Source organism: Lutra lutra, chromosome X, assembly GCF_902655055.1.
Source record: "Lutra lutra chromosome X, mLutLut1.2, whole genome shotgun sequence".
Taxonomy (NCBI): domain Eukaryota; kingdom Metazoa; phylum Chordata; class Mammalia; order Carnivora; family Mustelidae; genus Lutra; species Lutra lutra.
This window is the reverse complement of record NC_062296.1, coordinates 56,082,504-56,099,624: the sequence shown is the minus strand read 5'-3', so window position 1 is coordinate 56,099,624 and position 17,121 is coordinate 56,082,504. Positions and strand designations below refer to the sequence as shown.

At 37.5% G+C, this 17,121-nt stretch overlaps 1 protein-coding gene across 4 annotated transcripts in view; it reads left to right on the top strand.

The window, feature by feature from the left end:
• CCNB3 (cyclin B3) overlaps window positions 1-17,121 on the top strand; it is a 48,707-nt gene that overhangs the window by 14,767 nt on the left and 16,819 nt on the right. For 3 of the 4 annotated variants that reach the window (XM_047716484.1, XM_047716485.1, XM_047716483.1), the window contains exons 5-7: window positions 1,480-4,387; window positions 5,238-5,336; window positions 6,556-6,648. In XM_047716484.1, coding sequence (XP_047572440.1) covers window positions 1,480-4,387; window positions 5,238-5,336; window positions 6,556-6,648 — 3,100 coding nt within the window. The remainder of the gene's footprint in view (window positions 1-1,479; window positions 4,388-5,237; window positions 5,337-6,555; window positions 6,649-17,121) is intronic. The other variant, XM_047716486.1, reaches the window with a different exon arrangement.

Here is a 17,121-nt window from a genome sequence, read left to right as displayed (position 1 = left end):
CCCAGCAAAACCTTCTGGGCCTGGACTTTTCTCTGTGGGTAGTTTTTATATTAATTCAATATTTTTGTGTTATAAGTCCACTCAGGTTTTCTATTTTCTTTTTAAGTCAGTTTTGGTAGTTTGTGTCTTCTTAGGAATTTGTCCATTTTTATCTAGCTAAGCTGATTTATTGATATACATTTAGTTTTGAACTGTTCTTTGTTTTACATGTTTTTATTGCATATTAATTAATCAAATCTTCACAATAACCCTATAAAGGAGGTAATACGATCCCCATTGTATAGGTGAAAAAAGTGAAGCACAGACAGTTAACTTGCCCAGTGTCACCTAGCCAGTAAGTGGAGGAGCCAGGATTTGAATCTAGGCGTTTTAGCTCTAGAAGGCATACTCTTTATCATAACTAGGTTATCTGAAGGCTGTTCTCATCAGGAGGGACCTGGAATCTATCTGGCCATGTGGAACCTCTCTAGGCACTTCTTAAAAAAATACAGTGATTTTTAAATTCTATTTATGGGGTTGTACAGCCATTACCACTATCGAATTTTAGAACTTTTCAACCCCCCACTGCCAAAAAAAGGCCTGAACCCATTAGTAGTCCCTTTCCTTTCCAGCCTCTCATTCTACCCCACTTCCCTGACCTTTTCCAGCCATAGGCAACCACCAATCTATTTTCTTTTATGGATATACCTCTATGGGTATGTCTATTCTGGACATTTCATATAAATGGAATCAGATGATATCTAGTTTTGGGGGCATTTACTCTTGTTCAGACTGATGATTGTATTTGCCTTAAATTCTCTCTTATTCTGATTTCTAGTCCTCCAGTGATTTGGTCACACTAGGTTAGTTACTAATTGGACATGAAGTCCTGTTCAAAACAAAGCTTTGAATCTGATCCTTGTGAACAAATGTCTGTTGTGGTCTTTTTATTCTCTCCACTGGGAAAGTATCTCATGAATAGCTTAGGTTGAAGGGGATGTGGTTAGATACCACCAACATTAAGTACCAGCCCACCTTTCTCTTCTAAGCCTTCCTAAGCTCTCTCTTATAACTTTCTCACAAGCCTTCAAATAATATTAATTTCAGCCTACATATTACCAGATGCCTGGTGCTGATGGACAAAGATAAATAAATATAGCTACTGAGGGAGACTGATATAATAGCAAATAACTCACACAGTGTGGTTTTAGAATAAAGACTTTATATAAATAAAGGAAATAATTCATATATAGTAAAGCACAACATGGATTTTAGGGGAAATTTTTCAGAAAAGTGTGAGAACCTAGGCCATAGAAACTATACAGAGTGCTACTTAGTTGATTCTCTATGGTACCCATTGATTTTTACCCTTTAATCTATCCCTTGAGGTTGAAGCCCTTTCCCCTTTTATAGCTTTGGTAAATATAGCAACAAAATGAGATGGTTGGTGAGGATTCTAGGAACTACATTCTTCTTACTCAGACATTGTTTCCTTTACAGTTATAAGCCGGAACATTCACCAGTAGTAGTTTCTACTAGCCTGGTACCAAATATTATGGAGAAACCACTCAGTCTGGAGATACCTACCATCTCTAAAACAACCACTACTGAGGAGGTATCATTTTTCAAAAAGCCATTAATTTTAAAAGAGGAACTCACTACTGAGGACACAAGCCTTTTCAAGAGGTTATTTTCTTTAAGAAAGTCCACAAATCAGGGGGAGGTATCCCTCATGGACAGGCCACTATCCTTACAGGAGGAGGCTGACAGCAATGATGAGTTTGTTGTAGAGCCAATGACTTTTGGGAAGAAGCATAAGACTGAGGAGGCAGCCATCACCAAAGGAACATTATCCTTAAAGAAGATGAGCACATATCAGGGGGACTTGGCTTTGCAGGACATCACTTTTGAAGAGAATTCCTTCATTATGGAGCCAACAAACTTTAGAAAGAAGCCTAGAACAGAGGAGGCAACCTCCACCAAGAAGGTGTTATCTTTAAAGAAGAAGAAGTATACCACTCGGGGGAAAGTGTCCCATATGAAGAAACCACTAGTGTTGCAGAAGACCACTTCTGAAGAGGAGTCTCTCATTGAGGAGCCACTGGCTTTCAAGAAGAAAGCTACCAGCAAGGAGGCAGCCTTCATCTTGAGGCCATTATCTTTAAAGAAGAAGTGTACTATTCAAGGGCAGATGGCTCACTTGAAAAAGCCATTAGAATTGCAAAAGACTATCTCTGGAGAGAAGAAACTCATTAAAGGGCCATTGTCTTTTAAAAAGAAGCCTACCTCTAAGGAGGAGTCTCTCTTTCAGGAACCATCTGCATTGCAAGAGAAGCACACCACTAGTGGGGAGGTGGTCCTCTTGAAGAAGCCACAGGCATTGCAGGAGGAGGACACTAAGGATAAATTTCTTATGGAGCCAATGTCCCTTAGGAAGAAACGTACTACCAAGGAGACAAACCCCACCAAGAAGCCATTACCTGTAAAGAAGTCTACCATTCAGGGGAAGATGTATCACTTGAGGAAGCCACTAGTATTGCAAAAGACCACATCTGGAGAGAAGTCATTCATTAAGGAACCACGATCCTCTAAGAAGAAGGACACAACTGAGGAGTCCCTTTTCCACGAGTCATCCATGTTACAAGAGAAGCACAGCATGGAAGAGGAGGTGTCCATCTTGAAGAAGGCTTTGACCTTGCAAAAGACTCTAACTGAGGAGGAGTCACTTTTAAAGGAGACTTTGGCTTTTAAGAAGAAATGTACCACCGAGGAGGCAATCCCCACCGAAAAGCCATTGTCTTTAAAGAAGAAAAAGTGTACTAGTCAGGGTAAGGTGTCCTACTTGAAGATGCCACTAGTATTGCAGATCACCTCTGGAGAGAAGTCACTCATTAAGGAGCCCTTGTCCTTTAAAAATAAGTCTACCACTGAGGAGGAGTCTCTCATCAGGGAATCACCTGTTTTCCAAGACAAGCATACCCCGCATGGGGAGGTGGCTCTTTTGAAGAAGCCAGGGGCATTGCAGGAGAATGTTGATGGTGAAGATGAATTTCTTATAGAACCAGTTCCGTTTAGGAAGAAACATATCAGAGATGAGGCGGTCTCTACCAAGGAGCCTTTATCTTTAAAGAAGAAAAAGTGTGCCAGTCAAATAATGATGTCCATCTGCCAAGAACTGTTGGACTTGCAGAATATGATTAGCAAAGATAAGGATTCTTTCTTTATGGAGCCAGTGTCACTTAGGAAGAAGTCTTCAACTGAGGAGACAATCCTTACCAAGACACCGTTATCTTTAAAGAAAAAGCAAATCACTCAGGGGAGGATGTCCCTCTTAAAGAAGCCACTGGTCTCAGAGAACACCACCTCTGAAGAAGAGTCAGTCTTTAAGAAGCTATTGCCTTTTAATAAAAAGTCTATAACTGAAGAGGAGCTCCTCTTCCAGGATCCATCTCTTTTGAAAGAGAAGCACACCACTCTGCAGGAGGCGTCCCTCTCAACTAAGCCACTGGCCTTGCCAGAAAAGACCACCACTGAAGAAGAATTGTATATTAAGGAACTATTGACTTTAGAGGAGAAGCCTACTACTGAGGAGGAATTCCTTTCTCCGGAGCCATTTTCATTGCATGTTAAACCTACCAACAAAGATGAGTCCCTCTTCTGGAAGGCTTTGGGTTTGCAGAAGACTGATACCAAAGAGGATTCCTTGAAGGAGCTGTTGGCCTTGCAGGAGAAAAGCACTACTGAAGAGGAATCCCTTTTAAATAAACCATCAGTTCTGAAGGAGGAAGTCTCCACTGAGGTGGCAACAAGCACTGAGGAGCAGTTATCTTTAAAGAAGAAACCCACTGTTCAGGAGGAGGTGTTCCTCTTGAAGAAGCATTTGGCCTTGCAAGAGAATATCACCAATGAAGAGTCCCTTATTAAGGAACCACTGGCTTTTCAGAAGCCCAGCACTGAGGAGACCATCCCAAGGGAGTCCTTGGTCTTGCAGGAGAATCCCACAGTTGAGGAAGAGGCTACCCCGTGGGGGCCTTTGGCCTTGCAGGAGAAGCCCAGCAGTGAGAAGGAGACCCTCTTCAAGGAGCCTTTTCAGGAGAAACCTACCCTCAATGAGACATTCCATGTCAAGGAAACATTTGCATTGGATGAGAAACCCACCATTGGGAAGGAGTTGTCCCTAAAGGAGCCATTGGCCTTGCAAGAGAATACCACCCAAAAGGAAGATAACTCTCTCAAAGATTTCCTGATCCTCCAAGTTGAAACCAGCTCACATGTGTCCAGCACAGCCTCTGAATCCAGAACAGGCATGTCCAGTGTGGACAAGTTCAATACCACAAGCACGTCCAGTGCTTGTGAATCCAGTTCCAATAAACCTTCCTCATCTTGGGGCAAGAGGTCACAGAAGGAGGTATTCTTTCTCTTTCTTCTTAAATTAGATGATGTGTTCTTTGTTGTCCTGTAGGTAGCTGCTAGCAAAGAGATTTTTTTTTTTTTTTGCCTTCCTAGGTAATTGATCTGTATATAGTAAGCTATAGTAAATCAAGTTGGCCTTGTGGGATCTCTTGACTTTCCAACTGGAATTAAAATACACCCAAACAATTAGAAAGTATTTATTCCAGGAATACCCACAAGGATCTGGAATATGTGTGTGTGTGTGTGTGTGTGTGTGTGTGTGTGTGTGTAAATTGCCTTTCTTAGTAATTGCAATCTGCATTACAGTAGATTCCAGTCAAAGACGAGTAAAGCCCACAGAGGCATCTCCCAAGGAAGTTGGTATTTAAGTTGAAAATTGGAAGGATGAAGGAATGAGATTTGGCAAAAAGGAGGAGAAATACCCCTCTTGTAGACAAAACAAACTGGGTAGAAGTGTAGAAGGGAGGAAAAGGCTACCAAGAAGATGAATTGGGTTAGATCAAAGCATTGGGACAAAACAAGTGACCTAAGAAGATATGTGACACAAGTTGAAATAGTAAAATGAGAGTATTTTTCCTGGAGAGTCTTGAGCTTACCTGTAAAAATGATGCCTAGTTCCTAGGGCAGAGCAGTCATGTGCAAGAAGGATTAAACATTTCTTGGTCATTTAGCAGTATGAGTATTAAAGGACCAAGGGGGTGCTCTGTTGTGGCCCAGGATATATGAGGCTTGAGGAAACTTAGCAGAAGATGACACTGGGAAGAAAGGAGGGCATGCTTTATGTGTATGTGCTAAGCCTTCATTGGAATCTTTCTCCCTCTAACATCTTTTTGGCGATTTCCAAGCAGGTAACCCCATCAGAGGATATTGACAATAACTACAGTGATCCATTTTTCAACCCCATATATGCCAAGGATATCTTCAGTTACATGAAGGAGAGAGAGGTATGTTGGTGGCTGTTGGAGCTGAAGGATTTCTAGGTCTCATTCCATCCTTCAAAATATAAGTTGAAAGGGGAGGTAATAATGATGATTACAATAATAACAGCAACAACTGACATCTACTGGTAGCTTACCATAAGTTAGACATTGGGGCTAAAGTCTTGTTTAATTCTCCCAATAACTTCATGATGGTAGGTATTATTATCTCCTTTTTATAGATTGGAGAAACTGCTCAGAATCACACAAGTATATGGTAGAGCTGGAATATGGGCTAAAAGTCTGATTACCTTGAAGACCATAAGTCTGCATCTCTAATTGTTGAGGAGACAATCTCAGACATAAAAATAGTAGTCGTCTTCTGAGTGACTGCTCTTAGAGATCTTTTCCCTTCTCTATGCAAGTTTCTGGCGACATACGTGAAATCACTCTCCAAACTGGTGACACTTTCTTCCTCTTTAAAATCAGCCAGTTTCCTTGACCACTAAAATTCATTGATGGCAAATTTTCTTCTCTCTCTCATTCTCTCTCTCTCTCTCTCAATGGAACAGAGGAACCAAGATTATCTAACAACTAAAATTTTAGCAGGCCATGCGTAAGAGCGAAGATGAATATCTTGTCTTCTCTCTACAGACATAACATTTGATTAACTGACTCCAGATCCTTTACTTTTTCCTGGTGTAGCTTGGAGGAAGTAAGAGATAACTTTGTTATACTACATGTATGGGCCTTAACTCAGTGGTGTCAATTTCACTTGAGATCTTGTTAGGAATGCAGAAATCTAGCCTCACCCAGGCCTTCTAAATTAGAATGTGAATTTTAAAGATCCCCAGGTGGTATGTGTTAAAGTTTGCAAAGCACTGCTCTACTTTAGATTGAATTGCAAAGAAGGGGCGGAACCTCTTTGGTATTTATTGATAGGTATATTCCTGTCCATATTCCATACTCCCCCTAGGCTCCTCCATATCTACCCTGATGCTTAAATATGATGTGCATCCATTTCCCAAGCATTACTAGAACTGTCTGGAAGAGGAGACTTTGATTGGCTGATACCAGCCAATCTGATACCAGCTGAAAATAAGGAGTTAGAACTGAAGAAGTTAATTACATTGTGACAATTTCTTTTTCTGAGATATTGGTTGCAAGTATTTTTTTTTCTTAAATTACATTTTTTGAACTATAAGGAGAGTTTATAGATTAATATTTCTTTTTCTATTGCTGCCAGGAAAAGTTCATACTTAAAAAATACATGAACAGGCAGACTGACATCAGCAGTTGCATGAGGGCCATTCTTGTGGACTGGCTTGTAGAGGTGCAGGTAAGCCTGACAACTGGTGCTTTAAGGGGCTGCTCTTTTCTTTATTGATTATTCATTCAGTATCACCAGATGCTAAGCATGGTAAAAATTTTCTGGGCCTACAGACCTGAGCCTTCAGGGAGCTTATGATCTAGGAGGCAAGATAAGACATGCAGACAGATGAGTACAATAAAAAATAGAATACCCTAGGTACTATAAGGATGTTATACATATGATCCTGTGAGAACCCTGCGGAAGGAGACAGTACTTCTAGAAAAGGCAATGATGGTACGGTAGTTCAATCATTATCAGAATTTTACAAAGTCTTTTTCATGATTTGGATAGGGGTCGGTGACAAAGCCTTTCAAGTTTTGGGTGAGATTGGTGATAGGAAGGACAGTGTGGCAGACATGGCAGGACCAGACATGGTAGGTAGCTATTTGCCTGGGGTTGGATGTTGAGGGAATATTGCTATGAGTACTTAGTTATCCTTTTACATAAAGGAAGGAGAGTCCAGAATAGTACCTGGCACATAGTGGAGTATCAATAAATATTTGTTGAATGAATGAAATCGAATGGCTTGCTGTGGCATTTGCAAGAAAATATAAGGCATAGGCTATGCCCAGAAGAGTCTTAGCTACATAATTAGGAAGAAAAGGTAATATAGTTTAATATCCTTTACTGAGTATGAGAGGGGTGGTTCAGGGTCACTTTGAAGTAACAGACCAGGAAAATGTAGTAGACATGATATATTTGGATATCAGTAAAGCATGAAAATGCCTCTCATCTTATGGAAATAATGAATAATAATGAATTAGATAAGAGCATAATTTGAGGGGGTGCCTGGGTGGCTCTGTCAGTTGAGTGTCCAACTCTTGGTTTTGGATTAGGTCATGATCTCAGGGTAGTGAGATCAAGCCCTGCACTGGGCTCCATGTTCAGTGGGGAGTATGCTTGAGATTGTCTCTCTCTTTCCTCCCTCTGCCCCTCTTTCCCTGACCCTCTCAAATAAATAAATAAATCTTTTAAAAAAGAGTAGAATTTGGGTAGATCTTACATAAGTAAAACTGATCCCAGCGATTGCTGATCATTATTAAGCTAGAAGGAGATTTCTAGAAGATTGCCAGTGGACTTTGTTCTAATCAACATTTTTATTAGTGATGTAAATGATAACAGAAAAGATAAACTCATCAAATATTGCATGGCATGAGACTAGGAGTAGGGACAGGAAATAAATGGATATCAGATGAAATATCTCTACTAGCTGGAATGATGAACTGAATCTTTTTTAAAATTTAGTTTTATTTATTTATTAACATAAGTATTATTTGTTTCATGGGTACAAGTCTGTGAATTGTCAGTCTTACACAAATTCACAGCACTCACCATAGCACATAACCCTCACCATTGTCCATCACTCTGCCACCCTATCCCCGCCCCCTCCCCCAGCAACCCTCAGGAACTGAATCTTTTTTAAAAAAGCCTTTGTTGTTATTTTTATTGCACAAAAATTCACATTCATCATAGGAAAGTAATATAATTACCTGTGATCCCACAACTCAGAACCACTGTTAATATTTGTGTGTATATTATTCCTCCATTTCAAGTGGTAGTCGTCTGCTTTAGGGGTACACTTCTAGTGCATGGATCATAGAATCACATGCCCAGGTCCATATTATCCATCCCATATTATCCAAACAGAATTGTGGGGGTGTGGTGCAGGCATATACATATATTTTTTGTTTTTTTAAAAATTATTATTTTATTCATCATAAGTGTACTCTTTAATCCCCATCACCTATTTCAACCATCCCCCCCACCTCCCCTCTTGTAACCATCAGTTTATTTTCTGTAGTTAAGAGTCTGTTTCTTGGTTTGTCTTTCTCTTTTTTTCCTTTACTCTTCTGTTTTGTTTCTTGAATTCCACATATGAGCTAGATCATATGGTATTTGTCTTGTTTGGATGGACTTACTTCACTTAGCATCATACTTTCTGGCTCCATCCATGTTATTGCAAATGGCAAGATTTCCTTCTTTTTCATGGCTGAATAATATTTCATTGTGTGTATATATACCACATCTTCTTTATCCACTCATCTATCGATGGACACTTGCATTGCTTCCATAGTTTGGCTATTGTAAGTAATGCTGCAATAAACATAAGGGTGTGTGTATCCCCTTGAATTAGTGTTTTTGTATTTTTTGGGTGAAGGGGCACATATATTTTTAAAAATTATTAACATATAATGAATTATTTGCTTCAGGGGTACAGATCTATAAATCATCAGTCTTACACAATTCACAACACTCGACATAGCACATACCATCCCCAATATCCATCACCTAGCCACCCTATCCCTCCCCTGCCCCCCGCCCAGCAACCCTCATTTTGTTTCCTGAGATTGAAAGTCTCTTATGGTTTGTCTCCCTCCCTGGTCCCATCTTGTTTCATTTTTCCCTTCCTTCCCCCCATGACCCTGCCCTGCCTCTCAAATTCCTCATATCAGAGAGTCCATATGATAATTGTCTTTCTCTGATTGACTTATTTCGCTTAGCATAATACCCTCTAGTTCCATCCACGTCATTGCAAATGGCAAGATTTTAGGTTTTTTGATGCCTGTATTGTATTCCATTGTGTATGTATGTATATATATGTGTGTGTGTGTATATATATATATAAAACACATCTTTATCCATTCATCTGTTGGTGGACATCTAGGTTCTTTCCATAGTTTGGCTATTGTGGACATTGCTGCTATAAACATTCGGGTGCATGTGCCCCTTTGGATCACTACATTTGTATCTTTAAGGTAAATACCCAGTAGTGGGATTGCTGGATTATAGGGTAGCTCCATTTTCAACTTTTTGAGGAACCTCCATGCTGTTTTCCAGAGTGGCTGCACCAGCTTGCATTTCCACCAACAGTGTAGGAGGGTTCCTCTTTCTCTGCATCCTTGCCAACATCTGTCATTTCCTGACTTGTTAATTTTAGCCATTCTGACTGGTGTGAGGTGGTATCTCACTGTGGTTTTGATTTGTATTTCCCTGATGCTGAATGATGTTGAGCACTTTTTCATGTGTCTGTTGGCCATTTGGATGTCTTTGCAGAAATGTCTGTTCATGTCTTCAGGGCACATATATTTTTATAAAGCTCCACAAGTAATTTTTTTTAAGATTTTATTTATTTGTCAGAGAGAGCACAAGCAGGGGGAGTGGCAGGTGAGGGAGAAACAGGTTCTCCACTGAGCAGAGAGCCTGCTGAGCAGGACCCTGGGATCATGACCCAAGCCGAAGACAGATGCCCAACTGACTGAGCCACCCAGGCACCCCTCCACAAGTGATGTTAATGTACACCTTTTGATAGAGAATCACAGTTCTAGAAAACATGTATAGTGTTTTTATAACTTTAATTTTTATATTTTAAATAAAAATGGACTTTTTGGTATATAGTTCTATGAAATTTTAACATTTGTTTTGAAATAAGAGTCACAAGAATTTGCAAAAAACAGTATAGGGAATTCCTGTGTGCATTTCACCTACTTTGTCCTGATGGTAACATTTCACATAACTGTAATACAGTGTCATAATTAAGGTCCACAGGCCTTAAATTTCATCAGTTTTACATGCATTTATTTGTTGTGTGTGTTTAGTCTGTATAGTTTTATCAAACATGAAAATTTTGTAAGTACTGCCACCACAGTTGAGACATAGAACTGTTCCATTACCACAAAGATCCCTCATGTTACCCTTTTATAGCAACAGCCATCTTCCTCCCCTCACCTTCCTGTCCCTGGGAACTCCTAATTTGTTTTCACATCTATAACTTTGTAATTTCACAAAGGGTATATAAATGGAATCATACAGTACATAACCTTTTGAGATTGACTTTTATCCTTCACCATAATTCCCTTGAGATCCACCTGTAGGACATAAGAGTTCTGGTTGCTGTGTATCCTTGTCAGCATTTGGTATTTTTTTTAAAAGATTTTATGTATTTGACAGACAGAGATCACAAGTACGCAGAGAGGGGTGGGAAGCAGGCTCCCTGCTGAGCAGAGATCCCGATGCGGGGCTCTGTCCTAGGACCCTGAGATCATGACCTGAGCCAAAGGCAGAGGCTTAACCCACTGAGCCACCCAGGCGCTCCGATATTAGTATTTTTTAATTTAAGCCATCTAATAGCTGGGTAGAGGAGTCTCGCCATAGTTTTAATTTGCATTTCCTCGAGGGCTAATAATGTTGAACATCATACTTGCTTGTCATCCATCTATCCTCTTTGGTGAAGTGTTTTAAGTCTTGCCCATTTCTTAAATGGGTTAGTTTCTTTGCTTTTCCTTTTTTAAAATTATGTTTAATTAGCCAACATATAGTATATTTTCTTTGTGTCAAGTTACTGAGAGTTCTTTACATATTCTGGATATAAACCCTGTGTTGGATATGTGATTTACAAATATATCCTACCAGTCTGTAGCCTTTTCCTCTTATTTGGGTTTTTCACAGCGCAAAAGTTTTTTTTTTTTAAATTTTGATAGTCTAGTTTTCAGTGTTTTCTGTTATGGATTGTGCTTTTTAAGAATTATCTGCCTAAACCTAAGTCATGAATATTTTCTCATATGTTATCTATAAGTTTTATAGTTTTAACATTAAATCTGTAATCCATTTTGATTTAGATTTTGTATAGTATGAGGTTTTTGAGGTCAAAGTTCTTTTTTTTTTTTTTTTTTGCATATGGATGTCCAATTGTTCTAACACCATTTGTGGGAAAATATACTTTTTTCCCACTAAATTGCTTTTGCACCTTTGCCAAAAATCAATTGACCTTATATGTGTGGCTCTATTTCTATACTTATTTCTATATTCTGCTTTATTGATCTGTGTCTGTCACTTTGCCAATATCACACTGTCTTTATTCCTGTAGTTTTATAGTAAGTCTTAAAACTAGGTAGTGTGATCCTTCCACCTCTGTTCTTTTTCTTTCTCGAAATTGTTTTAGTTTTCTAGTTCCTTTGCTTTTCTATATAAATTGTAGAAAGTTTGTTTATATCTACAAAAAAGTCCTGCTGAGAATTTGATTGGAATTGAGTTATATCTTGTGCAGAAAATAGTTAATAGGCCAAATACTGCTATCCTTAGAAAGTCCTATTTGCGGGGTGCCTGGGTGGCTCAGTGGGTTAAGCCTCTGCCTTCAGCTCAGGTCATGATCCCTGGGTCCTGGAATCGAGCCGTGCATCGGGCTCTCTGCTCAGCGGGGAGCCTGCTTCCCCCTCTCTCTCTGCCTGCCTCTCTGCCTACTTGTGATATCTGTCAAATAAATAAATAAAATCTTTAAAAAAAAAAAGTCCTATTTGCAAAGTTCACCTTTGTCTGGGCATCTGGGAAGTTGTCTGGTAAACAGTTCCCTACACTGCTATAAAACCCTCCCTTAATGCTAACTGTGCCTAAACTCTTTGTATAAACAATGTGGTTTATTCTGAACTCTCGCTTTCCTTTTGTGAGTCTGAAAGTTTGGTACATGCAAGGCAGAGAGTGTTGACATGACCAGCTCCCGATAAAATCTTAGGCACCAAGTTTCCCTGGTAGATGGCACTTTATGTGTATTGTCACATTTCATTCCTGGAGGAATTAAGTACATCCTGAGCAGCTGACTCTATTGGGGTAAGACTCTTGAAAGCTTGTGTCTGGTTTTTGGCAAGTTTTGCTGATGTTCTCATTTACTTGATTTTTGCTTTCTGTCTTTTGTTATAATAAATCATAGCCATGAGTATGACTATTTCCTGAGTCCTGTGACTAGGAATTGCTTTACCTTGGGGTGGTCTTGGGGACCATTAACACACATCTATGGGTGAATTTGAAAAGAATTAACATTTTTCTGTGTTGAATCTTCCATACCAATGAATGTGGTGTGTCCTTCATTTATTTTGGTTTTCTTTGATTTCTTTCTTTTTATTTTTAATTTATTTAATTTTTTAAAAGATTTTATTTATTTATTCATTTGTCAGAGAGAGAGCACGCACAAGCAGGCAGAGTCGGAGAGAGAAGCAGGCTCCCTGTGGAGCAAGGAACCTGATGTGGGACTCGATCCCAGGACCCTGGGATCACGGCCTGAGCCGAAGGCAGCTGCTTAACCAACTGAGCCACCCAGGCGTCCCAATTTCTGTCTTTTTACCATGTAGATCCTGTACAAGTTTTGTTCGATATCTACCAAAATATTTTATTTTCTTGGAGCTACTGTAAATGATATTTTTTTAGTTTAAATTCAGTTAGCCAACATATAGTACATCATTAGTTTCAGATGTAGTATTATAAATGATATTTTTAAAAATGTAGTTTTCCATTTGTATATTACTAGTATGAAATACTGATACTTATGTATTGACTTATTAATTCTTAGGAGTGCTTTTGTTTTTATAGGTTTCTTGAGATTAGCTACATAGACAAATATGCCATTTGCAGTGGGGACAGTGTTATTTCTTTCTTTCCAATATGCATGATTTTAATTTCATTTTTGTGTTTCATTGCACTGCGTAGGACTTCTTTTATGATGTTGAATAGCAACAGTGAGAGTGGACCACCTTGTCTTGTTCCTGATCTTAGGAAGAAAGCTCTTAGTCTTTCAAAATTAGTATGATCTTAACTGTAGTGTTTTTGTAGACACCCTTGATCAGGTTGAGAAATTTACTTTCCATTCCATGTTTATCATGAATGGATGTTGAATTTTGTCAAATGCTTTTTTCCTCCCATGTCTGTTGATAAAATCTTATTTGTTTTAGACTATTAATATGGCAGATTACATGGATTGATTTTCAAATATTGAAGTAGCCCCATTTCTGGAATAAACCCCACTTGGTCCTGGTGTATTATTCTTTTTATGTATTGTTGGATTTTATTTGCTAGTATTTTGTTGAGGATTTTTGTATTTGTGTTTATGATGGATGTTTCTCTGTAGTATTTTTTTCTTTTTTTTTAAAGATTTTATTTTATTTTTTTGACAGAGATCACAAGTAGGCAGAGAGGCAGGCAGAGAGATTGGGGGGTGGGAAGTAGGCTCCCTGCTGAGCAGAGAGCCCCATGTGGGGCTCGATCCCAGGACCCTGAGATCATGACCTGAGTTGAAGGCAGAGGCTTTAACCCACTGAGCCACCCAGGTGCCCCTGTACTATTTTTTTTGTACTGTCTTTGGTTTTGGTATGAGAATAGTACTCACTTTAAAAAATAATTTGCGAGTATCCCTCTCTTCTATTTTCTGGAAGAGATGTGTAGAATTAATGTTATTTATTCTTTAAATGTTCTGTAGAATTCACGAGTGAAGTTATTTGGGTGAAGTTTCTTTTTCCTGAAGTTATTGAGTGAAGTTTCTTTTTCCTGAAGAATTTTAACTAAGAATATAATTTCTTTAATGGTTATAAGATATTCAAGTTACCTATTTCGTTTCAGATGGCTTTTGATTTGTGGTTTGTGGTTTTCAAAGAAATGGTCTACTTCATCTAAGTCTAATTTATGTGCATAGAGTTCTTCCTGTATTCCCTTATTATTCACTTTCATTCCTGATATTTGGTATTTGTGTCTTCTTTTATCAATCTTGCTAGAAGTTTCTCAATTTTCTTGACCTTCTCAAAGAACCAGGTTTTCATTTCATTCATTTTCTTACTGTTTTTTTGTTTTCAGTTTTATTGGTATCTGCTCCAATTTTTTATAGTTTCCTTTTGCTTTGGGTTTAATTTGTTCTTCTTCTAGTTTCTTTTTTTAAAATTTTTTATTTTTTAAATTTCTTTTCAATATACCAGAATTCATTGTTTATGCACCACACCCAGTGCTCCATGCAATACGTGCCCTCCATAATATCCACCACCAGGCTCACCCACCTTCCCACACCCCCGTCCCTTCAAAACCCTCAGATTGTTTTTCAGAGTCCATAGTCTCTCGTGGTTCACCTCCCCCTCCAATTTCCCTCAACTCCCTTCTCCTCTCCATCTCCCCATGTTCTCCGTGTTATTTCTTATGCTCCACAAATAAGTGAAACCATATGATAATTGACTCTCTCTGCTTGACTTATTTCACTCAGCTTAAGGTGGAAACTTAGGTTATAGATTTAAGACCTTTCTTTTCTTTAATAGAAGCATTTAATGCTATACATTTCTCCCTAAGCATTGCTTTAGCTGCATGCCACAAATTTTGGGAGACATCCTCTTTGATCCCTGGACTGTTTAGAAGTTTGTCATTTGCTATCCAAGTGTTTGGAGTTTTTGCTATTATTTTTCTGTTATCGATTTCTAGTTTAATTCTATTGTGGTCAAAGAAAACACTATGATTTTAATTCTTTAAAAAATTTAAAGGGTTATCACTCAGGATATGGTCTGTCTTGGTGAATTTTCCAGGTGCACTTGAGAAAATGTGTGTTCTTTTGCTGTTGGATGGAGTGTTCCATAAATGTCAGTTGGATCCAGTTGGTTAATGTTAGTTTCTTCATTATCCTTGCTGTTTTTCTGTGTACTATTTCTGTTGCTGAGAAGAGTACTGAAATTTTCAATTATAATTGTGAATTTATATATTTTTTCAGTCTTGTCATTGTTTGCTTTATGTATTTTGAGGAACATACACATTGAAGATTAGTTATATCCTTTTTATAGTGTTTTTATGACTTGCCTTTTTTCTCATGTAACAATGTTCATGTAATTGTGAGATCTTTCCAGTTAAAATGATGTATTTCTATATCATTTATGTTGACTACATAGTATTCTGTTCTTCAGCTGTCCTTATTTATCTAACCCCCTATTAATGGACATTTAGGCTATTTCTAAATTTTGCTCTTAGAAACAACCCTATAGTGAACATATGTATGCTTCCATTGTTCATGATTGTACTGTTGTTTTTCTGTATTAAATTACTAGGAATAGAAGTATTAGATCAATGCAGTGCACCTTTAGAATATTTGTACATATAGGCACTGTCCTTCTGAAATATGCCCATTGTACTTTACTGAAGAAAAATGATTTTCTCATAATCTTACCAAGATAGAGTGTTATATTTTTTGCCATCTGATAAATGAAAAATTTTAATGTGTTTTTTTAAGTTGATATGTAGTGGCATTGGCATTTTAAGTAGTTAGGTCCATCAGTTTTTTTCTTTATGGTTTTAAGATTTGTTTCTTGCTTAGAAAAGTCTTATCCAGTCATATTTATTTAATATTTCTCTGATTTTTTTTCTAGAACATTTATAGTTTCATGTTCACATTTAAATCTTTGTCTAGAATTTATTTTGATTTTGGTGTCAACACTTATACACCTTCCCCCAGTGATTATCCAGTAATTCTAATACCATTTATTTGTTTTCTTTATCCACTGGCTTGAATTGACATATGTTTTTATTATTAAGTATAGCTGACTTACAATTTTATATTAGTTTCAGATGTACAACATAATGATTCAATAATTCTGTACATTACTCCATGCTCACCATAATAAGTGTAATTACCATCTGTTACCATACAGCATTATTATAATATTATTGACTGTATTCCCTATGCTGTACTTCTCATCTGTGTGACTTAATTGTTTTATAACTGGAAGTTTGTCCCTCTTAATCTTTAATCATGTATACTTGGGTTTGTTTATGGTCTTTCCAATTTTAATCTTTAGTACATTTGTCTATTCTAATGTCAGTAGTATGCTGTTTTTATTATCATGGTTTGTAACACATTTACTGCCTCTTCACTTATTTTACAAAATATTCATGGTTCTCACATGTTAATTCTTCCAGGTGAGCTGTAGAACAGTTTTGTCAGTTTTTCAAAAACAGTCTGTTGAGATTAATTCAGGGAGAATTCACAGATTGCACAATATCAAGCTTTCCAAACCAGTTATGTCTGTTTTGTTACCAGGTCTTCTTTTTAATTTTAAGTTTTAGAAGATTTTCTTCATATTGGTTTCACTGACCTGAAAGATTTTTTTCTTGGGTATTGAGGAATTTTTTTTAATGTTATGAGTGTTATTCTTTTATCTTTAATTTTCAAATGTATTCATATATTGAGAAAGCAATTAATATTTTTTCTGTACTTATTTTGTATTCATCTACTTTGCTGAACTAGTCACGGTTATTTAGTTTACTCTTGGATTTGATTGCTTATACTTTATTTAGAATTTTTGCTTCTGTATTCACAAATAAGATTCCTTTGTAAGTTTTTGGCGCTGTCTTTATTAAGTTGTGGTACTAGGACTGTTCTAGCCTAACATAATTAGAAAAATTTTTCTATAGTACTAAGTTTAACACAGGAATTATTTACACCTTGGTGAATTGGCCCATGAATTTATTGATGCATGGTGCCATTGGTGTGTATCATTCTTTGATAACTCTGATAACATTGATGATTATTGGCTTACTAAGGATTTATTATTATTCTTGAGTCATTTTTGTGGTTTATATTGTCTTTAAAAAATCATCCATTTTGTAGGTTTTCACAGTTATTGTCACAGACTGTATATGATATTCTTTTATAAT